This window comes from Sodiomyces alcalophilus (genome assembly GCF_042370955.1).
Source record: "Sodiomyces alcalophilus JCM 7366 unplaced genomic scaffold ACRALscaffold_2, whole genome shotgun sequence".
Classification (NCBI taxonomy): domain Eukaryota; kingdom Fungi; phylum Ascomycota; class Sordariomycetes; order Glomerellales; family Plectosphaerellaceae; genus Sodiomyces; species Sodiomyces alcalophilus.
In genome coordinates this window covers 2,779,190-2,804,712 of record NW_027263533.1, presented here as the reverse complement: position 1 = coordinate 2,804,712, position 25,523 = coordinate 2,779,190, and the positions used below count along the sequence as shown (strand labels likewise).

At 56.3% G+C, this 25,523-nt stretch overlaps 9 protein-coding genes across 9 annotated transcripts; 4 read left to right on the top strand and 5 right to left on the bottom strand.

Annotated features, from left to right (window-relative positions):
• Nucleotides 1-31: 31 nt before the first annotated feature.
• Nucleotides 32-3,973, top strand: ACRALDRAFT_2097462 (uncharacterized protein; the record flags this gene model as incomplete). Its single annotated transcript, XM_071022843.1, has 1 exon — nucleotides 32-3,973. One exon carries the CDS (start codon nucleotides 32-34, stop codon nucleotides 3,971-3,973), a length of 3,942 nt encoding a protein of 1,313 aa, XP_070877148.1.
• A 1,062-nt stretch (nucleotides 3,974-5,035) lies between these two features.
• Nucleotides 5,036-6,306, bottom strand: ACRALDRAFT_2099344 (uncharacterized protein; the record flags this gene model as incomplete). Its single annotated transcript, XM_071022940.1, has 2 exons — nucleotides 5,036-5,823; nucleotides 5,961-6,306. The coding sequence occupies 2 exons, from the start codon at nucleotides 6,304-6,306 to the stop codon at nucleotides 5,036-5,038; spliced, it is 1,134 nt and encodes a 377-aa protein (XP_070877147.1).
• Nucleotides 6,307-7,007: 701 nt separating this feature from the next.
• On the bottom strand, nucleotides 7,008-7,952 carry ACRALDRAFT_2057648 (uncharacterized protein). Its single transcript, XM_071021811.1, has 5 exons — nucleotides 7,793-7,952; nucleotides 7,535-7,713; nucleotides 7,428-7,470; nucleotides 7,162-7,355; nucleotides 7,008-7,096 (listed from the first exon to the last, which is right to left on the bottom strand). Exons 1-5 carry the CDS (start codon nucleotides 7,797-7,799, stop codon nucleotides 7,034-7,036), a joined length of 486 nt encoding a protein of 161 aa, XP_070877146.1. The 5' UTR covers nucleotides 7,800-7,952; the 3' UTR covers nucleotides 7,008-7,033.
• A 415-nt stretch (nucleotides 7,953-8,367) lies between these two features.
• On the top strand, nucleotides 8,368-11,187 carry ACRALDRAFT_1040194 (uncharacterized protein). The gene is made up of 3 exons (XM_071015166.1): nucleotides 8,368-8,854; nucleotides 8,999-10,656; nucleotides 10,723-11,187. Exons 1-3 carry the CDS (start codon nucleotides 8,600-8,602, stop codon nucleotides 10,781-10,783), a joined length of 1,974 nt encoding a protein of 657 aa, XP_070877145.1. The 5' UTR covers nucleotides 8,368-8,599; the 3' UTR covers nucleotides 10,784-11,187.
• A 3,502-nt stretch (nucleotides 11,188-14,689) lies between these two features.
• ACRALDRAFT_2025772 (uncharacterized protein) lies at nucleotides 14,690-15,532 on the top strand (the record flags this gene model as incomplete). Its single annotated transcript, XM_071020345.1, has 1 exon — nucleotides 14,690-15,532. One exon carries the CDS (start codon nucleotides 14,690-14,692, stop codon nucleotides 15,530-15,532), a length of 843 nt encoding a protein of 280 aa, XP_070877144.1.
• A 1,772-nt stretch (nucleotides 15,533-17,304) lies between these two features.
• ACRALDRAFT_2099907 (uncharacterized protein) lies at nucleotides 17,305-18,811 on the bottom strand (the record flags this gene model as incomplete). Its single annotated transcript, XM_071022979.1, has 2 exons — nucleotides 17,305-17,729; nucleotides 17,791-18,811. 2 exons carry the CDS (start codon nucleotides 18,809-18,811, stop codon nucleotides 17,305-17,307), a joined length of 1,446 nt encoding a protein of 481 aa, XP_070877143.1.
• A 1,581-nt stretch (nucleotides 18,812-20,392) lies between these two features.
• Nucleotides 20,393-22,103, bottom strand: ACRALDRAFT_1074844 (uncharacterized protein). The gene is made up of 2 exons (XM_071018291.1): nucleotides 21,667-22,103; nucleotides 20,393-21,574 (listed from the first exon to the last, which is right to left on the bottom strand). Exons 1-2 carry the CDS (start codon nucleotides 21,891-21,893, stop codon nucleotides 20,623-20,625), a joined length of 1,179 nt encoding a protein of 392 aa, XP_070877142.1. The 5' UTR covers nucleotides 21,894-22,103; the 3' UTR covers nucleotides 20,393-20,622.
• Nucleotides 22,104-22,521: 418 nt separating this feature from the next.
• On the top strand, nucleotides 22,522-23,553 carry ACRALDRAFT_2040388 (uncharacterized protein; the record flags this gene model as incomplete). The annotated part of the gene is made up of 1 exon (XM_071021047.1): nucleotides 22,522-23,553. The coding sequence occupies one exon, from the start codon at nucleotides 22,522-22,524 to the stop codon at nucleotides 23,551-23,553; it is 1,032 nt and encodes a 343-aa protein (XP_070877141.1).
• An 872-nt stretch (nucleotides 23,554-24,425) lies between these two features.
• On the bottom strand, nucleotides 24,426-24,990 carry ACRALDRAFT_2040387 (uncharacterized protein; the record flags this gene model as incomplete). The annotated part of the gene is made up of 2 exons (XM_071021046.1): nucleotides 24,426-24,818; nucleotides 24,955-24,990. The coding sequence occupies 2 exons, from the start codon at nucleotides 24,988-24,990 to the stop codon at nucleotides 24,426-24,428; spliced, it is 429 nt and encodes a 142-aa protein (XP_070877140.1).
• Nucleotides 24,991-25,523: the final 533 nt, after the last annotated feature.

The following is a 25,523-nucleotide window of genomic DNA, read 5'->3' as shown; positions in this document are numbered from 1 at the left end:
CGCTGTCGCTGCAACCGCCGCCGCCGCCGTGATGGATCGTAGAGCATCACACACCACTGGGCCCCAGACTCTCAACACCACGCCGCCTCTCGACTGGCCACACCAAAGCTCAAATTCCGATCCCCAGTCTCCCCAGTCGCGAGGAGCCCTCGAGCGCATTTCCGTCAATAACCTTCACTCCGCCTTCTTTCGTTCGACCGCCTCGGAGCACACCACCATCCGCGCCGTGACGCCCGATCGCGACCCCATCTCCCCCTCTACTGCCGCCTTCCCCCTCCCCTATGCGCCTGCTCAAGAGCCCACCTCTGGCCCCAACAACCTCACCCGGACCATGAGCTCTACGTCACCCCAGACCTCTCCCAGGTCCATTGCCCGTCCCGGCGACTTCGCCCGTCGCCAGGGCGTCGTGTTCAACGATTCGTCTTTCGGCGCATCCTTCGACAGCACATCCTCGAGTCCCCCGCCGAGACAACCCAGCGGCACGATACGCCCCCGAACACACACCATGGACGGTGCCTTCCGTCAGCAATTCGTCTCCGCCGCCGCCGCCGCTACCGCCGCCGCTTCCGCTACATCGCCCGAACCCCGTCACCGGGTCGGCTCATTCTCCTCGTCCAGCTCTCAGCCGCTCTTCGACGAGGCGCGCCACCCCCCACCGATACCCATCAACTCGGTGGGCTACTCGCCCGTGGCCCACGCCAGGTCTTCGGATCTCCCCTCCGCTAGCACCGTAGGCACTAAAGAGAAAAAGTCGTCCGCCTCGACAAGGCGCCTCGTCAAGCGTCAGGTCTCTCGACCGACCTCCCCCCAACCGACCATCCCCGCCGTCGACTCGCTGCCGATTCCCATCCCGACCGATGATGCCAACAAAATACTGCTGTTGATGAAGACGCTGTGCGGCCGGATGCGGGGCGAGATTGAGTACCTGAACGACGCCTCCGGTGCCTGGCACAGCGGCGTGGGGTACATCGACGAGGAGAGAGGCGCTCTCATGGTTCATACCGGTCACAACAGCCCTTTTCACACCACACTGATTCCCGATCTCCGGGGGTGCCGCGTGTCGCCCGTCGATCTGTCCGACCCGGAAAAGCGCTGCCTGGCCATCGTGCCGCACGCACCCAGCCATACCCCGGTCGAGTTGTTGCTGTACCCGTTGGTGGCAGTCGAGCGTGATCTGTGGCTAGCCGTCCTGCTCTGTTGGCAGCAGCTGCGACCGCCCAAGGTCAGGCTCTCGAACGTCAACGGAAGCAGATCGCCGACGATTGGGTCCATGCGGCCGCCCCCGGCGAGAAGGCGCGTATCCGGCATCCTCCCCCCCAGGCAAACCCCCACCCTCATCAAGCTGGGCCAAGTCAGGTTGTGGGACAAGGGCCTGGCCACGTCTCCCCGCGCCATTGTCAAGAGGCCGTCCACGCGGGACCTGCGGTCCCCAGCGACTTCCTGGAGGCTGGTGTCGTGCCTACTGCACGATAATGGCGAGATCAGATTGACGACTCCCGATGGCGATGGTGTCATCGCCGTCGTCGAGCTGTCCCAGCTGTCCCGATGCGCCATCCAGCAGCTTGACATGTCGGTACTGGACGAGGAGCACTGTATCGCCATCTTTCCCCGCTATTCGTCCGTCTCCACTCAGCTGTCCATCTTCCGACCGGTATACATAGCCCTCGAGAACCGTGTCCTTCTCGAGGTATGGTATGTCCTTCTCCGGGCTTTTGCTCTGCCGGAGATCTACCACTTGGGCCCGTCGGAGGAAGACCAGCGAGTGACCGAAGTTGTCGATCTCGAGGCCGACTTGCCGGGGGAGGTGTTTCGAGTGGAGAAGACCATCAGCATGCGCGTCACTGAGGCCAAGCTGAAACCGAGGAACGGCCTACAAGAGGCTGCCCGTCCGAACGACCGTCCCGCCAGGATCGAAAACGACCCGCTCGTGGGCAACTATCTTGCCGAGGTCATCCTCGACGGCGAAGTTCGCGCGAGGACACCCATCAGACGTGCGACGAAGAACCCCTACTGGCGAGAGGAATACCATTTTGCCGACATTCCCTCCGAGATGCCCTTCTTGTCTGTTCTCCTGAAACGCGTAGATGGGAATCCCGATGCGCTTCACCCGCACGCCCACCTGGGTTCGGGATCCTCGAGATCTTCTCCTACCTCCGTGTCGGAAGCACCCTACGGGTCGGTCGACATCACCATGGATCAAGCAGAGCAGGGCAAGGATTTCGAACGCTGGCTCGAAGTCTACGACGAGCGACATCAGGTGGTGGGAACAATGCTCGTCAAGATCCACCACCACGAGCTCGTCGTTCTTCACTCCAAGGAGTACAAGGGCCTCTTGAACCTTCTGCACAATTTTCCTTCGGGCCTGACGGCCCAAATCGCCGACGCCCTGTCGGGACAGCTGAGGAAGTTGGCGGAAATGCTTCTCAACATCTTCCAGGTGTCCGGACGGGCCAATGACTGGCTGCAGGCCCTGGTCGAGGACGAGATCGACGGGGTCGGAAACCAAGCGCAGATCAAAAAGTACCGCTTCAGCCGCCGTCTGAATTCCAACGAGTCTCTCGAGTCCATTGGCGACCAGGAGCAGCTCCGCAAGGCGGGCAAATCCCTGGCTGGCGAGGCCAACCTACTGTTTAGGGGGAACACTCTATTGACGCATGCGTTAGAGTTCCACATGCGGCGTGCGGGCAAGGAGTACCTCGACCACATGCTGCAGGCCAAGATGAAGGAAATCAACGAGCTCAACCCCAACTGCGAAGTCGATCCCAACCGACTGCGTCCGGGAGACGATCTTGGCCAGAACTGGAACCGCCTCATCCAGATGGTCAACGAGGTCTGGCATTGCATCCGTAGGGAACCCGGCAGGTGCCCACCTGAACTGCGAGCCATCTTGAAATACGTTCGGTCGGTGGCCGAGGATCGGTACGGCGACTGGCTTCGGACAGTGACGTACACGAGCGTGTCGAGCTTCCTGTTCCTCCGCTTTATCTGTCCTGCCATTTTGAGCCCCAAGCTCTTCGGCCTCCTGCGGGACCACCCACAACCGCGGGCGCAGCGGACGTTTACGCTCATCGCCAAGGCCCTGCAGGCTCTCGGCAACATCTCGACCTTTGGCAAGAAGGAAGAATGGATGGAACCCATGAACAAGTTCCTCGCGGCACAGCGGCAGGGGGTCAAGGATTACATGGACACCATCTGCGCCATTCCTACCGAGCGTGCCCAGGCCACGCTTGCGCCGTCGTACTCGACGCCCATGACCGTCCTCGGGCGGCTCACTCCCACAGCTCGCGAAGGATTCCCCGCGCTGCCCCATCTCATTGATGAGGCGCGCAACTGTGCCGCCCTCGTCAAGCTCTGGACGGACAGTAATCCGCTCCACGGGTCCGCCTCTGCCCAGTCTTCGGCGACCGACGACGGCGAAGATGACATTCTCATCTTCAACGAGATGTGTATCGACTTACAGAAGCGTGCCGATGCCTGCTATGCCAAGATGGAAGGCTACCGCAGTTTCGACGTTGTCTCGCACCAGACCGTGTCCGACCTTGCCGAAACCCTCGACAAGACCACTCTCGATGCCATCAACATGTCGTACGGGGGCATCCCGCCATACCCCGAACATCACAGCTACAACGACGGTGGCATGGGCCGACCGCCGGGCTCTGCGGGCAGCGATGTTGCGCCAGCCGAACCGACGCAGATACCGTCGCAACGTAACCGCGAATACCGCAGGGGTAGAGAGGCCGTCTCCACGCGCCATGTATCTGGTTATTCAGACACGTCGTCGTCGCTGCAAGTATCCACGAGCGCGGGGAACACGCTGAAGCGCAATGGCGGCGGCGGCGGCGGCGGGCGGTCGACTAGGACGATCCTCTCAGGCATCATGAAGCCGTTTGCCAGGGGCGAGTCGCCGGAGAGCGCGTCGCCCCGTACGAGGACGGGGAAAAGCACCGAAAGGTCGTGGAACCCCGAGTCATAGGGGCCTATCCATCTCTGCGATTTCCCCCCCACATACCGTGTACGGGCCACATGAGAATACCACATCTCCTTCTCGACTAAGCTCGTACAACAGGCCCTTGCTATCCATGTAAGAGCTGGACAAAAGCTGCATTGACATTCCCAATATCTCTTTCGATGTCCCAAGGCGGACAAAAAAGCTTGCATGGATTTTGAACGCTCTTCTCATTATTGACTTGGGTTCGGGTGAGAGGTCTTACCTCGACGAGGTCCTACGATGCGCCGCGTTTGGGGAAGGCACGAAGAGCAAGTATAAGAGGAGGAAACGAACAAGAACAAAAGGGGGAAAAGAAAATCCCGCCCCACGCGCCGTTTATCAGAGGAGAAGAGGGCACTTTTATGAAAATCATAAGAGCGGAGAGGCCTGCTGCCATTTTACAAGCCCATCTATGTGTGGGCGGAACATGAAAGTGCGAATTCGTGGTTGTGGTCTGGCTGGCGTTGGGGGACAGAGGCAGCCCCCCGGTGGTGGAATGATATCCTTGATTTTTATTTGTATTTTGGTGAGGGTAGTATTAGATCATGGGGGAGGTATTTCATCCACTCTTCCTCGCAGCCCTCCCATCGAAGGGCCCCCGATTTATCTTCTTTCCTTTCGTTTACTACCCCTATTTTGATGGCTTCTCTGTCAAGCTAAGCTGGTGGTTGGGCTGGATATAACGAGATGAACGCTGCCATATATACCCTCTTCACATAAGCCGCATTGTTTGGCGGCCACCTCGTCTCACATTCTTTTGACGAATCTTAGACCATGGAGATTTACGTGTGTCATGTCGCCTCGTTGATTCATTATGGGAGGGGTATATCTCCCGTTGTTGTTTTATCATACATTGGCCTTTGTATGTATGTCCTTTGTTTCGCTTCCCTTCCCATGCGCGCCTGAACTACCAAAAGTCCCAAATGCATCCACTAGTGTTACTCCACCACCCATGTCTGAATACACCAAAGACGTTGGTCTTTTTGTTTTTGTTTTTCTTTGTTTTTTCCCTTCTTTTTTTTCTATTTCTCCATTCTACCGGGTCATCTACGAGAAGAACTTCTTAAAGGCCGCCTTCTCCTTGGCAACACGGGCGGCTTCCCTCTTCTTGACGGCGTTGAGTTCGTTGAGGATGGCGGCGTCGGTCGGCACGAGCTTGTGGGCAGCGTTCAGGTCGGCGAGACCGGCCTCGTCGTCCTTCAGGCGGACGTGGGAGAAACCGCGGCGGTAGAGGGCCTTGGCGCGGTCGGCGTCCTTGACCTCGACGCCCTTCTTGTCGGCGGCGGCGAGGGCGGCGTCGGCGGCGCGGACGGCATCGTCCCAGGCCTCGAGCTTGATGTTGAGGAGGGCCGAGTTGTTGTTGAGGGTGAAGCGGAGGGAGTCGAGCTGGGCCTGGAAGGGGGCGCGTTCGGCCTCGGGGAGGGCGTCGAGCTCGGGCTCCTCGTTGAGGTAGCGGAGGCCCTTTTGGTACTTGTCCAGGCCCAGGGACGCGTCGCCCGACTTGAAGGCGCGGTTGCCAAAGTCCTTGCAGGCGGTGGCGATGGTGAGGACGTCCTTGGCCTCGGGGGGGTTGGCGCAGTCTTCGGGGAAGTCCTCGTACGTGTCGCCCAGGGCGTCGGGGGCCTTGACGTCGGCGGCGAGGGCTTCCTCGCCCGTCAGGACACCGCAGTCGGCAATGACGGCATCTTTGGTGGGCTTGTCACCGGTCTCAGTGGGGAGGTTTTCGATCTTTCGGACGACGGACTTTCCGTTGAGGACCTCGCCGAAGACGACGTGCTTGCCGTCGAGGTGGGGGGTGGGAACCGTGGTGAGGAAGAATTGAGAGCCGTTTGTGTCTGCAACGCGATAAAGCCGGTCAGTTTAGTCTTTTTGTTTTGTTTTGCGTAGGCGTCTTTGGAGAGAGGGAGAAAGGGCGAAAACGGGGAAGAGGAGAGAACAGGCGGGAATGACAATAAGGGGGAACAGGACGTACTGGGGCCTGCATTGGCCATGGAGAGGAGGAAAGGACGGTCGTGTTTCTTGGGGAAAGCCTCGTCCTCAAACTTGGCGCCGTAGATGGACTCGCCGCCGGTGCCGTCGGCATTGGTAAAGTCACCACCCTGGATCATAAACTGCTTGATCACGCGGTGGAAGATGGAGCCCTTGTAGTGGAGGGGCTTGCCCGCCTTGCCGATGCCCTTCTCGCCCGTGCAGAGGGCACGGAAGTTCTCAGCCGTCTTGGGCACGAGATCATCATAGAGCTCCATGGTGATGCGACCGGCGGGCTTGCCCCCGATGGTGATGTCGAAAAAGACACGGGATCGCTGTGTTTCGGCCATGGTCGCTGTTTGTCGCGGCGCTGAACGCTCGAGTGAAGTGGTGAGGTGGTGAAGGCGGTGGAATGATGCTGGGGGTGAGAACCAAGAATACCAATTAGACTTGAGACGAGCTGGCGGACAGATAGAAGACGGATTGAGTATGATCTAGGGGAATATTGGTGAGAGAATAGAGTAAAGTATTGAGTCGTGAAGGAGAGCTCTGATGTCTTTCCTGTGTTTTGAAAGGTGGGGGTTTGTGGAAGCTTCTAGCTTACGTGGGGCACGCACGAGGGGACAATTCCCGACGTTGAAGGCGCGCACCTAGGTAGCTAGACCTCCTAACGACAACCTCGTTGCACATGACCCCGCATTTGGCGTAGGTCCCTAGGGGGTGTCTTCACCTGGCCTTCACCTTCCGTGGTACCCCGGGTACCTTATGCAGAAGAACATGGAATACCTACTTCGTACTTCGTAGGCATAGAGGGACATAAAACCAGATATTGCGGGACAGGGAAACAACAGCTCAAGGGGTTCAAATAAGGTCATTGGCCCACAAACAAGAGTCTATGCAAACATCCCTATGCGCATATCCGCTTTCCATCGTCCCAATTCTTTCGCCTTGTTCTCGGTATGATCTGTCAACCCAGCCTAGTCTATATAATATAGAATATGGTATGAAGCTAGGCGTCGAATGTACTCCTCGTGGTTATATTCAAGAAATTCGTCAATGAGGGCGCCAAAGAAGATATCACCCTGCTTTGGATTTTGCGTTTGGGGCCTCCTTGGGCGCTACCACGATCTCCAGGGTGACCTGCATTAGGACTGTTAGCATTCTTATTTTTCGCATGTCATGTGAGATTCAGGGCCTTCTCCTACCGGCCCATCGTTGACCAAGGCCACCTCCATCATGGCCTGGAACCTGCCGTTCTTCACCCGGTCTGGCGTGTATCCCTCTTGGACCTTCTGGAAGAAGTGGTGATAAAGCCTGCCTGCTTCCTCTCCGCCCATGGCACCGTGGAAATCTGGCTTATTTCCCTTTGATGTCTTTGCCAGGAGTGTGAACTGGGAGACTGCATACATCATTCTGGGTCAGGCTAACGATGGCGATATAGAGTCGCGGGTATTATTACGGCCGTACGTACCGCAGAGAACCTCTCCGTTGATGTCCTGGACATTCTTCTTCCACTGTACCGGACAGGACAGTTAGATAAGTGCAACGGCTGGGTAAAAAAATGGCAGGGACATTTACACGGCCCCCCGAGTCATCATCCCACAGCTTCATCTTGAGCACCTTGGATGCCAGGGACTCAGCCTCCTTCTCGGTGTCGCCTGGCGCAACGGCTGCGAAGACGAGGACCCCTTTCCCAATGGACGACACCACTTCCTTGTCGACCGTAACCGAGGCCGACAAGACACGTTGCAAGATGGCTTCCGGGCCGTCAGCATTCGTTATGATAAAAAATCAAATAAGATAGGAGAAGTAAATAAACAGAGCGCGGTAAGATACCTTTCATGGTCCCGGCAAGATAAGACCAAACACAAGAATGAATGACAAGAGCCGGCGACCAGGCCAGAGGACGGGCAGGACACGGCCAGGAGAAGGATTTTATAAACCTCGTAGACAGACACTACTCATATGAAACTTGAATAACGCTGCAATACTCGCTACCGTGTAGAATTCAGATACCTTCACCAAGCCCCTTCTCAAAGACCAGAGCGAAGTGCTTCAAGGCAATCCTCTCCGATAGGGCCCCGAATATTATGGGTCTTATTAATAAGGCAGGCCGTGCCGTGCCGGTACCAGCACCTTCCATGTGATATCGCGGCAAGCGTCTTCCCAGCGGATGCCTCGTCAGATTTCCAAGAATCAAAGATCATTGGCACTTTACTTCAGCAGCAAAGACTTTTCCTCTCCTATATTCTTTTTCTCACCCCCTTCAAACACAGTCAGAACACCGATCAGCCGTTGTACCGCCCAGGTCTGGTTAACGATCCCGGTGTACCCCAATACCTGCCATCCTATTGGCTGAGATCGGCAACCATCCAGTCATCCAGTTTGGTGCACACTGTACCTTCCTTTAGCAGTCGCATTCATCATCACCAGCCGGAACCGGTGTCTCTTTCCTTCCAACTACCTACCTACCGAACCCCATGCCAGCAGCAACGTCTTGAGGACACCATCAATACGCCCAGCGCTGTCTTTGAGGAAACAACTCTTACGAACCCCCCATCGATTTAAGTTCCTGCCAGCGACAAACATCCATCCCCCTCTTTCCGAACGGGACGACGTTGACCCGTACATGCATCCTTCACCATGGCGGCGAGAAAACTCCAACAAGAAGTCGACAAGTGCTTCAAGAAGGTGGCAGAAGGCGTATCCGAGTTCGAGGCCATCTACGAAAAGATAGAGCAGTCCAACAATGTGTCGCAGAAGGAGAAGCTTGAGGACAACCTCAAGCGGGAGATCAAGAAGCTGCAGAGATTGCGAGACCAAATCAAGACTTGGGCTGCTAGCAACGACATCAAGGATAAGGGTCCGCTATTAGAACATCGGAAGCTGATTGAGACGGTTCGACTCGCCCTTTTCCTTTTTTCGCATTTCGTTCTTTTTTCGATATTATTTCATTTTTTAAATTCGTCTAGCCTTCGTTCCGTCTCTTGCTGTCGCCTAGCTAACCGACGATCCAATCCGGAATCCCCCACCACTATCTAGCAAATGGAGAGATTCAAGGCAGTGGAAAAGGCCATGAAAACAAAAGCGTACTCGAAAGAAGGCCTGGCGTCGTCAGCGAAACTCGACCCCGCAGAAAAGGCCAGAGCGGAAGCGTCTGAGTTCCTCAGTACCCAAGTCGACGAACTGGAGCAACAAATCGAGACCCTCGAGGCGGAATCCGAACAGATACAGGCCACCATGAAACGGGGCAAGAGTCAGGGCGCCAAGGCTGAACGTGTGGCCGAGATTGACCGGTTGATCGAACGGCATAAGTGGCATCAAGGCAAGCTCGAGCTGATCAGGCGGTCGCTGGAGAACGGCGGCATCGACACGGATCAGGTTACCGACCTAGAAGAGAGCATCCGGTATTACGTAACAGACAACATGAACGACGACTTTGTCGAGGACGAAGAACTGTACGAGGACTTGAATCTCGACGAGGAAGAAGGCGTGTACGGAATGCCCCAGGAAGACAAGGGGTCTTCCCAGGACAACGCATCCCTGGCCGAAGATACGGCAGCCGACGTGGATTTCAGCTCCACCACCAGACCCGTCAGCAAGGCGAAACAAATCGCTGCCGAGGCATCCCGGAGACCCAGCTCGCAGGCCAAATCCCCTCTTCCTGCGCTGGCCACCCTCCATACACCCCTGACCACCATCACCAACAATCAGTCGAACGGTCCGGCCATGAAACCCGCGTCTCTGCCGACGCGACCTGCGGAAGGACTAAAGTACGCATCGGCGGCGGCGGCGGCGGCAGCCAACGACAAGATTGGCATCTCACCCTTACCACCTCCGCCAGGCGCATCACCTGTGCCCACTGCTGCTGCACAATCCAGGACCAGCGCCGCCAACTCGCCGGCCATCTCTTTCGTGCAGCCGGTGGGGGCGACGGCGGCAGCGAGGGAAGCAGAGGCGAAGGCCTCTTCATCGGTGACTGGCGCGAGCGAAGCACAGGCAGGAGGCGCAAGGACGACGACGACGGCCGCAGCATCATCAAAGGCTGAGAAATCCAAGGCGGCAGGTAAGGCTCCGGCGCAAGCCTCGTCGCCAGCAGCAGCGACGGCGACGACCGAGTCGGCGGAACCATCTCGAGGCAAAAGTCAACGCAAGTCTACAGAAGAGCCCAAGGCCGGTTCGAGCGCAGCAGCCACCAACGGCGTGTCCAACGGCATCAGACCCATCGAGGAGGAGCAAGAGGAAGAGTCCATCTACCACCTGCCCTCATCGCTGCAGGACCTCGTCGAGTCGTTCGAAGCAACACACAAGAAGGCGGCGGACCCGCACAGCGCCAGCACGCTGCGCATGCTCCAGGCGAGCCAGGCGACGTGCCCCGATCTACTCGATTCCGACGTTCCCCGGACGTATCGGCCGGATGTGCGCGTCCCGCCGGCGGGTACCGGGTTCCCCCAGGAACCCCTGGCCATCTTCGACGACCCGCGGCTCTACTCGCGGATCGACCCGGACACGCTCTTTTACGTCTTCTACTACAAGCAGGGTACGGCGCAGCAGTACCTGGCGGCCAAGGCGCTGAAGGACCAGAGCTGGCGCTTCCACAAGCAGTACCAGACATGGTTCCAGAGGCACGAGGAGCCGAAGAACATTACGGAGGAGTTTGAGCAGGGAACCTATCGGTTCTTTGACTACGAGTCTACTTGGTTCGTTCCCCCCGTCCCTTTCTTTCTGTTATTGAAGTTGTCGGCTAACGGATTGGAATGATGTAGGATGAACCGACGAAAGGCAGATTTCAAGTTTGCCTACAAATTCCTCGAGGATGATGTATGAGTACACACGCACGCAGACACACGCAAACATCCTGGACATGAACGACCTTTTTTTCTTCTTCTTTGGGACGAAAGGGGCTTCGTATTACATGGGGTACAGGGACTAGGATACTGTATGTGAGAACTCTCTAGGGTTATTATTTTATGAGAGAGGCTTGCGATACTGGCGTTGTGCACTTTTTATTTATTTTTGATTTCACCCCTCCACATCCTTGGGGGATGAATGGTATTAGGTAAAGGGGGTTGACGGATGGTCTGGACGGCAGGGTCGTCTCCTAATGGTCGGAGTAGGATCTACGTTGTAGATATGCAGCCAGGGATCCCCCTTTGAATCTGATGTCGACTGGCGAGAAAGTTCCCAAGCTCGTACTACGAGCTTGGGGATTCGGTGGTTGTCTTTTTACCATTTTCTTTTTCCGTCGTTCTCCTTTTTCCCCATTCATTTCGCTTTCTCGCCTCTATTGGACGTTGTCTGACCAGTCCCACACTCCCACGTTGCTGACGGTGTTGATCGAACTGTGTGCGAGATGGGTCACGAGGCATTGGCCGTCTCCGTTCTCGTGGCGTTGTTTGCAAGTGCAGGTATTCTGTTGATCGATGTAAATGTAGCCGGCGGTGTTACGTGCCCTTGCCAGGTGCTTTGTTGCTCCGTTGGTCCTGGCCTCTATCCTGCCAGGGGCGAGTTACCGCACTACACTACAAAGTACACACGCTACTACCGAGGCAAACGCAATGTGGTGTCTGGTTGTCCCGTCTCTACGCACGAATATGTAGCCGGTGTTCCCACGTAGGAATTATTCCACGTGCTTCAAGGTGGACGTAGTCAGGGTCATTCGCAGGGTGGTCCCACGCTGCAATCAGACTGCCGCAACCGGTAGGTAACGCAGGGGAAGCCGAGAAGACAACCTCCCTCGCTTATTGAGAAAAGTACGCTGATTGCAACACGGTCGCTGGTGAACACTGGACTGAGTTGAGTTGTTGGATACATTCGTGACGTAGTCGGGTATGCAGTGGCCGTGGATTTGGTGCCTAACAGCAATCGTCCGCAAGTCCCGCCAAAGTTATCTCAGCAGGCTCAAGAATGAATGGAATGGCTAGTTGGTAGGAGAGATATGATACCATAATACGAGGATATCCATACTTCGTATATCAGCGACAGTCTCCATGGCGCCGACCGCTTGTTATCCGTCCGAACAAAAAAGAAATCACTGGAAAGTTTCAAATTGGTTACGACGACTTGCCAAGAACGAACAAGTCAGGGCGACAAAAGGGCGGAAGAGTAAAAAAGAAGGCAAGAACAACACATCACGACGACCATCTGGCCAAAGAATGCAACATGCCACTCGCCATCGTATTCCGTACCTGGCGCCAAGCCCGACACACCAGGTGTCCGTGGTAAGATCCCACGTTTCCCAATCGTCGCTCTGACTCTGACACAGGGCTGGTCCTCGTCTTGGGAGACAAACAGGGGGGCGGCGTGAGAATGGATCGGGCCGTAGCGATACCGTGACGATGACGGCGTCCCTATAGGGCCAGGCGGGGGGCTCAGGGCCAACGTTTCGCAGGCGGTGAGCGTCACCAGTATGTACCTGACCAGGGAAGCGCCAAGTACGGATCAAGATACGCTGTGCGTACGAGGAGTGAGCGGTGGATGTCTCCTGACCACCGACCTTTGATAGATACCCGGCGAAATGGCGGTGTTGAAGGTTTGATAACTTGCCGTACTTGGGTACCTGACCTGATCACCTGATTAGGTACCGAATCTCAGGTACCGGCTGTCGTGTTTCAGCCCCTCACCCCTCCCTCACCCCTCATCTCCGTCCGACTCCTGGACGCTCGCTCTCCTCTCCTCCAGTCTGCTCCCAGATCGACAGGAAAGGAAATCTCGTGTTACCGATGAAACTGGGACAACCAATGAGTGTACCAATCCATATCGATGGACGGCGAAAATATCCCCACAGAACGTCTTTCCCGCGAGGAACAGGATCGATCATCGACGGTAGGGTAGTCCAAAAAGGGCGTGTCGAGTCGCACGCGATAACCAAATGCCTACGAATACGCTCCCAGTCCACAGAGTCGTAGGACAACAAGGCCAAAGAAGGCCGATGAGGGTAGGTCGGTCAGTGATGAGTCCGTTCTTGTTTCCCTGATTTGATTGCTGGGTCTGCGCTGTAACTCCAACGTACCTACCAGTCCCAGCCTGTCCTCCCTTCGATATGCCAGCTTTGAGATCTCGACGGAATACATTGGTTCCAAGAAGAACAGCGCGTCAGGTTGGACGCTGACCGCTACGCACCCTCACCTGATACCGCCAAACGGCGACGGTACGCAGTCAACGTGGCAGTGTCCTTCTTTTCCCTCCTTCTTTCGATTATTCCAGGCGGACAAGAAAGGCACTCAGAGCCTGCCTCATGCCGGCCTTCGCCTCTCTCGCCTCGTCTCTCCGACAGTCCGCAGCCCGGGTCCTGGAGCCCAACCCTCTCTACCTTTTCTACAGTGATGCAAACGCCTTCGATGACCACTTTCCCCAGCGGTAACTGGCATGTCACAGTCATAGTTGGGCCTGTCCATAACCCCCCACGACGTGTCTTCACTCGCCTTTCGCTATACCATATCTTTCGAACATGTATCGTTTGCCATGTTGAGCCGGCTCCCCCCAATCACAAGTCTGCCCTGTCATCGGTGAACCACTACGTTCCCTCCGCCACTCGCCCACCATTCGGGGAGCGCCGGAGATCCGTTCCTGTTACCCAAAACCTCCAAGCCAAATCCCCCACCTATCGATCCCACCCTCACAAACAGCCTCATCTCGAGAGACAGGTAGCCCGGAGCCAAAGAGAAATCTACCTGCGGGTCTAGGCTGATTTACCAGGCTCATGCTGACTGACGCACAACATAGCTTGGGCTTTTGCCTCTGCTCTCACCATCCGTACCTCCCCGGTATGCACATCATGGCCTGCTGCCCTATTCTACCCCTGTTCCCGTGGTCCCCTGTTCCCCTTTTCCCGGCTCTCTGTTCCGCCTCGACGGGAATCTACCACATAGGCCATGTACCCCACCCGCCATCAAACTCACCGAAACATACTCTTCCTGCATTCAATTTCCTTGGTTCCCTCGCGTCTCTTTGGAGGCACCCTTTTGATGAATTGCGTTGCTGACCGAAAGTTCCCTTGGGCCCATACGCTGCCCATGCGACTACATTGTATACCGCTCTTTACTCTGACGAGATCGAACATGACGTTGCCGCTTCGAGACACCTCAGCGGGGCTTGTGTGTCTTGGCCCGGCGTTCTCCCTCTCCCCCTGCGGCCTTAAGGCGTCTGTCTGTCTGTCTACTTGCAGAAGAGGGACAGAGGGTCTCATCATTCTTCGAATGGGATGCCGAGCCCCTCGCCCTATTGGATATGGCATACCATGTCCAACTGTGCAACTCGCTGTCGCTCATAGGGCCCCATAATCAGTTGACGGCTCTTGTCTACCTGGTAGTGCTGGACGTGTAAAGCGAGGTCTCACTTGAGCAACCCTCCATCCACCCACACCCCCCTTACCGTCCACGGTCCCCACGCTTCCTCTTTGGGAACCACGCGGTTCTATACTCAACCGCCTCACTGACAATGTGAGTCCTATGTATTCTGCGCCTCTCTCTCTCCCCCCCCACAGGGGGAGACCTTATCTCTTCTTGAGCATATAAACCCGGGAAGGGAAGCAAACTCGGAGTCCTCGTCCAATCTACCCGAGTCCGTGTGAAGCAACCAACTCCTTTCGATTTACAGTCTCTCATCTTCCACCCCCTCAAGGACGCTATACATCTCACTCTTCAATAAGCTTTGTCTTCCTTGCCTCTCCTCCGAGTGTCGACCCTGTGCCGTCAACTCGACGAAGCAATCGTCAGCCAACGCAAAACCGGCATGACTTACTACTACAGCTCTCGCTGTCCCGCTACGCCTGCCAGCACTGGCGGCTCCCCGGTCATCTCGACCAAGTACCCCGTCTATCCAGGGGAGGCCTCGTCCCCTTCCGAGGCACCAGCTCTGGTGCGGCAACCGTCCGATGCCAGTTCCTTTGGCCCTGCGACCCCCATATCGCCCCGGTCCCCCGCCATGTCCTACACCTCCAGGTCCACGAGCCAGATGCCCACCATTAGCTATCGAACTTCTGCCTGCCACGACCAGCCCCAGCCTCAGTCCACGACCGCGGTAGACTGGAACAAGTACAACTACGTCGCCTCCGACGACGGCGGTTACTGGGAGCTCAAACCGCAGTACGCCTACCAGGGATGCGGTCCTGCCAGGATACCCCACAGCAAGCCGGCCGGTCACCAGCATCGATCGCCAGGCATCACGGCCGGCGACGGTGCGGAAACCCGCTACACCTGTCTCTGGCCCGGGTGCCCCGCAAAGCCCTTCAAGCGCCACGCCGACCTGCAGCGCCACTATGCCCAGGTCCATCTCGACTCGTCCTCGAGGGAGTCGTACACATGCGACTACCCCAAGTGTGCGCGCCGGAGCGAGCCCTTTGGCAGGCTCGACCACTTCCGCGACCACCTGCGAGACTACCACCAGGAGGACATTTGCAAGCGCGGCGGCCAGGTCGACGACAAGTGGCTCAAGGGCCGCAAGGTGTCCAGCCGCTGGTGGCGGTGCACCAAGTGCCTGAGCCGTGTCGACGTCAGCAAGGCTTCGGATTGCATCTGTCCCAGGTGTAAGATGCCGTGCGAGGACAAGAGGAAGCGCGTGCGTGGGTGGCGCTGAACAACTCTGTAACGGCATCACTGCAGCGCCTCTTCGCGACCTGTGGGTTAGGACCCGTTGTCATTCGATTTCCCTGCGGGAAGAGTGACTATTCTCTCCCCCCTTTTTCTGTGTCTGTCCTCACAGTCGATATGGGAGCCACCTGTCCAGGAAAACGACAGCAACTGCCATCAGCCGTGGTCAAGCCTGTGGAACACAATGAACAGTATCCACTGGGCTGTTCTCTCCTCAGCCTAGGCTCCTCACCGTATGAACGGCGGCGTTGACACAGCCATGGATGGTATGACCAGATGTGTGTGGGACCACTGCATCACCGCCATGTGCTGGCCCAATCGACGACCATGGTCCATGTGGCCTACTTCCGTTTCTCATTTCGACCACCGCCATGGGAACCGAACGCTCAATCGAACTGGGCTGAAAATACGAAACGGCAACGTTTATTCGCTTGCGATGCGCTTCCAAGTCCGCCGAGGCACACAATGCACAGCCGCTGGCTTCTCCCGCCGCCTTCCTGCATGGAAGGTTTCCAGAAGGATGCGCCAGGTCTCACCGTACCCTTCTTTCTCAGCCCACGCCCCTCTCACTCAGTCCCACGAAATCGTCGTTGGGCGGTGCTGTTTAGTGCCTGCCAGCTCGAGTTAGGGCCGCTGGAAAGGAGGGGTAGGATGGACTGCGGGTAGGCTTTCCCGACTTTTCCCTTTTCTTTCTTTTCTTGGCGTGACGATTCCGCTCCACTTTTATTCATGTGCAGCTTTTGTCTTGGGTGTTCGGCTCCTGTACGTTGTATGGTATGTATGATAATGAGGGAGGCTACAGAGACTCTTACGAGAAACAACAGTGGGTGGTTGTCATCCGGGGAACGGCATTTTGCCTTGGTGGCTGTATTGCGAACGACTTCACGACTTTGATTCTGAGGCGAGGCTGGGCCTCCCTTCCTTTATGGGTGTACTATAAGCTGTTCGATTATGGTGTCTTGTTGCTGCTTTGAGAGTCCTGCAGGGCTGGGCTCGATTTGTGGTCTTAATTCATGCGTTCGGGGTCATTCCACAGTGGCATGCGAGCAGGAACTTGCATGCCGAGTTCAATAGACATGGTCCACATTATGTCATTTACTTGCCAAGACCGTACAATGGTGAATGGTATCTGGCGTGTGAACGAATGGCGGGCAGAGAAGAAAAAGGGACCGAATGGTGAGAGAAGGAGATAGGCGAAGGACTCAGTCGCGATGCCCCATTGCGTTATGGTAATTTGCTGCAGCTGTATATTCTATACCTACAAACACAACACAGTCCCTAAAATACTCAGCGGACCTTTCGTCTCTTTCGGCGCAGTCAAAACAACATAGCAGAGCGATAACGGCATGGTTCCCCTTCCTAGAACCGGGCATAAGTTCCAGCCCGAGAAAACATAACGCGATACCTGAGGAGCGCAACAAATTTGTAAGGCCATATGCGCGAGCAATCCTGCTCCTGCAGAGCCTGCAACCAATGATTTGAGCGAAAAGAAGCCGTTTCAAGCTTTTTAAGCACCTTCCCATCCGCCGAGCGAGGTTTATTTCGTCCGCACTTTGACAAGTGACGGAACAACAGCTCATCCAGCGTCTGCATGGCCGGGTGACACCAACGGACCAAAGACCGCGGGACACCTTGTTTGGGCCCCACCGCCCTCGGTGCTTTGCCTTTTTCAGTCAAAAGCAGATGGTAAAAATTGTCGGCTGTAGTTCGACTGGGCTGGATCGAGCTGACGTGCGGGGCCTTGGTGTGGTTCCCTCTTTACAGCTTCTCCTTGAGAATGTGCTTCATCCTCCTCTCAACGGCGTTGAGGTATTCGGTGGTGGTGACATAGTCGCTGCGAGCGGTCTTGCCACAGGCGAGGGCAAGATCCTTGGTCATGATGCCGTCAACGTCGACGGTATCAATGCAAGCCTTCTCGAGGGACTCGGCAAAGGCGACAACCTCGGGGGTGTTGTCGAGCTTGCCACGCTGGATGAGGCCACGGGTCCAGGCGAAGATGGAGGCGATGGGGTTGGTGGAGGTCTCGTTGCCCTTCTGGTGCTCACGGTAGTGGCGGGTGACAGTGCCGTGGGCGGCCTCGGACTCGAAGGTCTTGCCATCGGGGGTGATGAGGACGGAGGTCATGAGACCGAGAGAGCCGAAGCCCTGAGCGACAATGTCGGACTGGACGTCACCGTCGTAGTCTAGACGAAAAAGGCAAGTCAGTACAGTTACCGGGACGAACAGAATCCAAAGGAAACATACTCTTGAGAGCCATAATGTAGCCACCCGAGCTCTTGATCATCTGAGCGACCATGTCGTCGATGAGGCGGTGCTCGTACCAGATGCCCTTGGCCTCAAATTCCTTCTGGTATTGGGTGTCGTAGAGCTCCTGGAAGATGTCCTTGAAGCGGCCGTCGTACTTCTTGAGGATGGTGTTCTTGGTGCTCATGTAGAGGGGCAGGCCCTTGTCGAGGGCGAGCTTGAAGGAGGCGTGGGCGAAGCCGGTGATGGACTCGTCGGTGTTGTACTGAGTCTGGGCAACGCCGCCGCCGTTCTTGAACTCGAAGACCTCGACCTCCTCGGGCTGGCCGCCCTTGGGGGTGTAGACCATCTTCAGGGTGCCCTCGCCGGTGATGACGCGGTCCTTGGCGCGGTACTGGTCGCCAAAGGCGTGGCGGCCGATGATGATGGGCTTCTTCCAGCCGGGGACGAGGCGGGGCACGCGGGGGATGACGATGGGCTCGCGGAAGACGGTGCCGCCGAGGTGGTTGCGGATGGTGCCGTTGGGGGAGAGCCACATCTGCTTGAGCTTGAACTCCTCGACGCGGGCCTCGTCGGGGGTAATGGTGGCGCACTTGACGCCGACGCTGTACTTCTTGATGGCCTCGGCGGCGTCGAGGGTGACCTGGTCGTTGGTCTGGTCGCGGTACTCGAGGCCGAGGTCATAGTACTTGAGGTCGATGTCGAGGTAAGGGTAGATGAACTTGTCCTTGATATCCTTCCAGATGACGCGGGTCATCTCGTCGCCGTCGAGCTCGACGACGGGATTCTTGACCTTGATCTTGTTGACGGCGGCGGACGACATGGTTCTAGATTGGATGATGAAAGCGGATCGAGGGAAAGTCGAAGCAGTTGGTGAGCGAGCGGAAGAGGCCTTGTTGGACGATGACAATGAGAGGACGGCAGCACGACGGGCAAGGGACAAGGCTGAGAGGGAAGAAGAGGGACTGGTGGCGGCTGATATGGACGCACACGGGCGAAGGGAGAAGCGGAGGGAGTTCATAGTGGCGAGTGAGGCGACCCCAAGAGAGGGGGCGAAGGACCCGGGGAAACGAAAAAGGAAGAGGGGCGGAGAGGGGCAAAGAGGAAAGCAATGGACGTGAGCGTCGAGACCGGCACTGAGCGGCGGCAGGCGGGGTGGCTACGGGCGATCGAGTGGACGATTTCGAGGGGATTTGAAGCCAAAGAGCCGAGGATACTGCTGTCCGGTTAGCGTAATCCGGGATACGAGTCGCAGCAACGGCCGTTTAAGCCGAAACGTCAGATGGCGTTGCCAGCTGATAGAGTAAGCAAGAAACAAAACGATAAAAGGGAAGGCGAGTCTTAGCTAAACGGTGACAAGACGTTGAATTGGCTTGACTAAGATGTCGTCACACCCGTCGACACACCGTTGATAGAATTCTGCAAAACCTCACGAGAGAAGAAGACAGAATGAGACAAATGACGTGACGTGGAACTTACTGAAGACTTTTTTCTCGTCTTTTTGTCTTTTCGAGTCTTTCCCGTTATTGAAACAACAAGGAGGACGCACGACAGAGCAAGCCGAGCTGACGGGAGAAGCTGGTGGTGTTCCTGGTGTTGAATGTCCAAGATCTTGGAGCTTGTTGGAGCTTCACGCTGAGGTCGGTGAAAGAAGGGCGCGCAATTCTTTTCTTCGCAACTTTTTTTATTTTTTTTCCTCTTTTTCCTTGGGCGAATGCAAGCAGCATTGGGAAGGAGCACCTGATCTGGCCCCGCAATCTGAAGAAGAAGGGGCCTGTAAGTGGCCAGTGCGGAGGTACAAGCATCTTGTACCAGTATCGTGCCTGCCGTTCATTTCGTTTGCAGTACAACGTATTCGGTACGTGGTTCCGCAACTCTACGACGTATCTTCTAAATCTAAACTATCTACGAAGTACGTACGAAGTACGTACGAAGTACAGAATATGAACGTCCCAGTGTGGTGTAAATGGACTCAGAAATGTACAAAACCGGAAATTGGAATGGAGCAGAGCAAACAAAGTATACAGTAAGACACAATGAAAACAGCAGGTGAACGCAATGCGGAAGTGATGACCCCAACCACTTCTCCGTTTCTCCGAGCCTTCGGGGTCAGAACATTCTCCGAGCACCCCATCTTTCCCAGACTTCGTACTTCGTAAGTACGTACACACGCTGCCGCTTTTAAGATTTGGGACCTGACTAAATGGGACGATTTTGCTATTCAGCACGTAATATGCAGGTTCATGAGTCGATGCAAAGGGTCATTTCCTTCACCAGGCATTAAAAGTGGAGGCTGCCCCGATCTCGGCGTTTGTCATTCCGGAAGCAATACGGAACATGTAGTCTTTATTACCTAAACTGACCACGAGCGGCCCGTAACTAGCCGCCAATTCGAACCTCGTCGGATGTAAATTATCCCAGACGTCTCGCAGTGTCTATACACGTGTGTTTCTGATATGTTTGTCCTTAATTATATCTTGAGCCGGACACTTTGCCGATTCTAGGTCTTGGAAAGGGCAGGCCGGCTGTTGTTCCGACACCCAAAAATTCGGACCCGAACCACTTCCCGGAGCCGATTCTCTTTGCTACGCTCAGAGGTAAAGCGTCGAGAGTTGGTCGGAGAGATTCCCATTATGATTTGATTAACGGCGAGAAACCAAGCCGCGTGCTGTGACTATGCATTGTCAAGTGTACATGGTGCCCCAAGAACTCCGTAAGGTAAGCAGAAGTTGAGCGCGTCTTGCTCCACCATAAAAAGAAGAAAAAACATTGTCCCAAATCCAGTTAGAATGTCCATCCAGCCGTGAAACGCACAGTACCGGTACGAGCTCCTCAATCCTCCGCCTTTTCCACCTTCGCTTTGGGCACGTCCGATGCCCGGCCCTTGGTCGACCGCCGCGCCGACGAGCCACCTTTACTCGCCGTCGGCGTCGAGACCTCGCCGCCGTCACCGGTGCTCTTCCGCGGCTTCTTCTTCGCAGGCCGCGTGCCCGACCCCCCCTTGGGACGGTACCCTGGGTCGTCGTCGCGCTTCCGCTTGCCGCCCCGCGCCGACGCCGGGACCGGTGTGGATACGCCAAAGTCCAACTCGTCGTCCATGCTGACATCCCACACGTCCGGCTCCCTTGGCTGCACGACGCTCAGCCGCTCCGCCGCCGTGCGCCGCTTCCCGCCCCTGGAACCCTTGCCGCCGCCGCGGGCCGGTTTCGAACCGCCGTCGGTGCCCATGGCCGAGCGCCTCTTCTTCTTGGCATCGGCCGGCGTCTCGTCGCCATGTGCCTCGTCGGCTGCGGTCGTCTCCGTATCCTGGAGGAACGTCTTGGGCGCGTGTTTCCGGAGCCAGTTGTACACGCTCACCGGGTTGCGGAGTGCGATGTTCTGGCTGGTGTACGGGTTCGTATGGGCGGCGCCGGCGTTGGGGCGGGCGGCGGGGGCTAGTGTGGGGAGGAGGTTCATGTCGTCGATTCGTCTATCGATGCTGTAGAGGTAGTCGTCCACGTCGTCCGAAGTGAGAAACGTAGGCGGGTGGGATTCCCCGGGGAACGGCTCGAGGTCGGCCACGAGGGCGGGAAAGCGGTCCTTTGCTTGCGCGTACGTCGTGTGGGGGACCTCTTTGAGAAGCTCGCCCAGGGATTTCGCAGAGTTGGCGAACGGTGACAAAGAAGCGTTTTCGCCATCGGGGATCGTATCGTCCGAGTCGGGCGTTGTTAGAGAAATATTGATGCGTTTATCAAAGGGGATCTGATCCGACTCGTTCAAGTCGAGAAGGAGATCCAGCATGCGGCTGCGAATGACCAAGTCAGCAAATGCGCCCTCTCCCCCTCTGTGCGAGTTTTGAAGAATAACAAAAAGTGGACGCCGAGCACTCAGACGTACTCATTCTCAATGGCAATACGTTTCGCCAGGGCGAGAGCCTTTTGTTCTTCCTTGTGCAGGTCCTCGCATTCGTGCATCTTTTGGTCAAAGGTAATGCGCATCTTGCGATACTTCTTCTTCCACGACTTGTAGGTCGGCTTGGCTTCGGTCATGGCGATGGTTTTGGAGGCATGTTCGTGTTTGACGTCGCGATCGACCGAGACGGCACTTTGGCCATCGTCGTCCATGGTGACGTACGGACGAATACGAGTCTAGGAGTGGAAGACGGGTCCAACAGTGGTGTGATGGAAGTATGATTAGATGTACTATTCCCTGTGTTGGTGTTGACGATGGGTGGGTTGTGGTTGTTGGCGATGGGGAAAAGGAAGGTTGAGGTTAGCGAAGAAAACTTGGGTTGCAAGTGGTGATCGAAAATCAGGCGCACGCGTGCTTTCGCTTTGGATGGACCGGACGAGGCTGAGGTACGAAGCAGTGACCGTATGGGAAGTATCAGTGAATTCCAAAGGAGCTCTCGATTCAAGGGAGCCGTCGACCAACCAGGAAGGGGTACAAAGTATTAGAAGGTACTACTAGATCCACCCCCATTGCGAAACAGTACGTACTGACAGAAGTCCAAAACAGATAAGCGTGACACTGGTAATGTCGCGGGTGGTGTGAGTCTATTATTCCAACTTCTCATACCCAAACTCATCACAAAATCGACAAGAAACCTCTCATAGGAGAGGGGATAAGGAAACAGTCTGCAGATCAACACCTAAAGATACAAAAACTCCTCTCTACCAAAGCTGCCCCGTCTGCATGCTTCGAATCTCCCAATCCCTACGAATGGCCGAAAACGCAGCAAAGAGAATCAAAATGTCGTCGCCCGTCACCATCGGCACCCACAACGGCCACTTCCACGCCGACGAGGCCCTGGCCGTCCACATGCTGCGCCAGCTCCCGGCCTACCAGGGCGCCAAGCTCATCCGCACGCGCGACCCGGCCGTCCTGGCCACCTGCCACACCGTCGTCGACGTCGGCGGCGAGTACGACCCCGCCCGCAACCGCTTCGACCACCACCAGCGCGGCTTCGCCACCACCTTCCCCGGCCGGCCCACCAAGCTCTCCAGCGCCGGCCTCGTCTTCTTGCACTTTGGCCGCGCCCTCATCGCCCAGAAGACCGGCGTGACACCGCCCTCCGCCGCCGACTCCGACCCGGACGTCGCCCTGCTGCACGCCAAGCTGTACGAATCCTTCGTCGAGGCCCTGGACGCCCACGACAACGGCATCTCCGTCTACGACCCGGCCGCCCTCGCCGCCGCCGGCATCGAGAAGCGCTTCGCCAACGGCGGCTTCTCGCTCGCCTCGGTCGTCGCCCGCCTCAACCCCAACTGGAACGACCCCGTGCCCTCGGACCCGGCCGAGGCCCAGCGCGCCGAGGACGCCCGCTTCGAGCTCGCCAGCGCCCGCATCGGCGAGGAGTTTGACCGCGACCTCGACTACTACGTCCGTGCCTGGCAGCCCGCTCGCGCCGTCGTCAAGGCCGCCTTTGACAAGCGCGCCGACCACGACCCCGAGGGCCGCGTCCTGGTCTTCGAGGGCACCAGCGCCCCCTGGAAGGACCACCTGTACTCCCTCGAAGACGGCAAGTCCAGCGTCGTCTACGTCCTGTACCCCGAGAGCGCCAGCCCCGGCGCCAAGTGGAGGGTCCAATGCGTGCCCGTGTCCAAGGACTCGTTTGAGAGCCGCAAGCCGCTCCCGGAAGCCTGGAGGGGATTCCGCGACCAGGAATTGGACGGCATCACAGGTATCCCTGGCTGCGTCTTCGTTCACGCGGCCGGGTTCATCGGTGGGAATGCCACGTTTGAAGGCGCCAAGGCCATGGCTCTGAAGGCCTTGGAATCCTAAACCGTCAACGCGAATGGGTCTGCTATGGTTCGTATGTTTGGCTTCGTCGTGATGGAGAAACAATGATGATTCCTTTGTGGGGTTTTCTTTTGGTTGCGCAAATTACGGGGTTCCATAGGGCACAATTTCGGCGGCGTTTGGCTTCCCACCAAGGAAAGGATGGAGATGAAATAAACAAATTCATAGATTTTTACATCAGAAAAAGAGCCTGTCTTTTTTACCTTTGACAATGATGGAAAAGCGAATGATTGAGAGCCTTGCCCGGCATCAATAAGTAGAGTCCGACCATCCATGCCTGATCGGCTTTCTGCAGAACTGTTTCCCCCTCACGTTACCAATCTGGTTTTCCATTGCCATCCTAGAGTCGCCAAGCGAGCAGAGGGAACAGAAGAAATGAAGACTCCCGAATAACAACAAATAAGGAGCATAATGGAGGCACTGGACCAGACATCCTGTGTATGGCCTCCTAAAATATGACAGGGTACAAACATCGCACACACGTACGCACACAAACGACACACCCGCACATCCCTAAATAACAGTGTTGGGCACGGCTTGCGCGTCCAGATTATCAAAAGCCGACTTGCTCTCGTCCACTTCCTAAGTATGCCGTGCCACCCACCTCCTGCCGAACCAAACGCCAGAGTATAGAAATAAAAAGCGCAAAGTAGAACCTTCGTAAGAAATCATCAGGCAGACGTGAACCCCAAACTCTTCCTGCCTCCACATTCGTATCTGGAGGACAGACTAGCCAGCAAGTAAAAAATGAAAGAAAAAACATATTTTTCCTCCCCCAAAACGTGAAAGCAGCGTATCCGCGGTACCTGGCCGACAGACGTGGGTCTTAGAATGAAAGCACTCTCAACGTTTTTTCAAGATGATCCTTGTCTGTTGTTCTCGTTCTCGTTTTCGTTTTCCACATCGGCGGCGCTAGTCTCGCGGTGGAGGAAGCTGGACTCCTTGACGGGGCTCCCGGACTGGGTGGCGCCCGAGATGCTGCTGTGGTGATGCTTGGCGATGCCGTTGGAGCCCAGGGGGCCGCCGGCGCCGTTGATCGGGCTGGAGAGGTGGGGAATCTTCTCGGGGACGGGGTGCTGGGAGCCGACGGCGCCGGCGTCGACCCCGTCACCCTTCCCAGCCTTCGACATGGCGTAGTCGCCCGAGTCGAAGTACTTGCGATCCTTCAAGTGTTTGGCGAAGTGGTCGGAGCGGGAGGGGAGTTTGCCGTAGAGACGGAAGAGACGCTGCTCCTCTGGGGAGAGGGACTGGAAAGAGAACACATGTCAGAGACAAGATGTCACGACAAGGGCGAGCTGCGCCAAGTTGATTGTAACCGTCGATGGAAGAGGCAAAGGAGTGATGTTGACCGGAAAGAAAGGAAGGGTATACGAGACAACTTACAGAGACATCAATCTTGTTCTTCTGGAGAGGGTTCATTGTGAACGAGGTTTGGTGGGGTTGTCGCCGATGGACGGATCTGCGATGAGGTCGCGGTGACTGGCAACGGGATGGTTATGGAGCGCGAGAATAAAAGTCTGTTTGAAGTCTGATGAGGAGAGATCTTTTTTTCCGGAAGCAGTCGATTAAAGTAGTGGAAGGAGATGGGCGTTGGGAGGTGGAAATGGGAGCGATGTGACGAGATGGGAAGTCGGGTCGAATGTCTGGCCAGTCACAGGAAAGTTACAGGTTGTTAGGTTCCCCTCACATCACTTTTACGTACAGTGTACTATGCTGTTTACGTATGTATCGAGACGTAGTTAACACGGAGTACATGTACAGAAGGTACACAAAGCCAGCCATAATAAGTTACTTTGCACTTCATTTGGACGAGGAGCATCAGGCATCAACAAGATGAACTGATTGACTGCGAGATGAGGGAATATCTGGACGAAAAATAAAATCGAAACTGTTATCTGGTTCCTGTGGTGTCAAGATAGCCCAATCAATCTTAACAAATGTAACTCTTCGAT

Excerpts from the sequence above, each read along its gene's own strand:
- ACRALDRAFT_2057648 (XM_071021811.1), bottom strand. Across the intron at positions 7,471-7,534 it reads ATGATGACTCGGGGGGCCGT|TGGAAGAAGAATGTCCAGGA; the intron begins GTAAATGTCCCT and ends TGTCCGGTACAG. Across the intron at positions 7,097-7,161 it reads CCTTGGTCAACGATGGGCCG|GTCACCCTGGAGATCGTGGT; the intron begins GTAGGAGAAGGC and ends GTCCTAATGCAG.
- ACRALDRAFT_1074844 (XM_071018291.1), bottom strand. The coding sequence starts at position 21,893 with ATGGACGACGATGGCCAAAGTGCCGTCTCGGTCGATCGCGACGTCAAA. Across the intron at positions 21,575-21,666 it reads CGTATTGCCATTGAGAATGA|CCGCATGCTGGATCTCCTTC; the intron begins GTACGTCTGAGT and ends GGTCATTCGCAG.
- ACRALDRAFT_1040194 (XM_071015166.1), top strand. The coding sequence starts at position 8,600 with ATGGCGGCGAGAAAACTCCAACAAGAAGTCGACAAGTGCTTCAAGAAG. Across the intron at positions 8,855-8,998 it reads ATCGGAAGCTGATTGAGACG|CAAATGGAGAGATTCAAGGC; the intron begins GTTCGACTCGCC and ends ACCACTATCTAG. Across the intron at positions 10,657-10,722 it reads TTTGACTACGAGTCTACTTG|GATGAACCGACGAAAGGCAG; the intron begins GTTCGTTCCCCC and ends GGAATGATGTAG.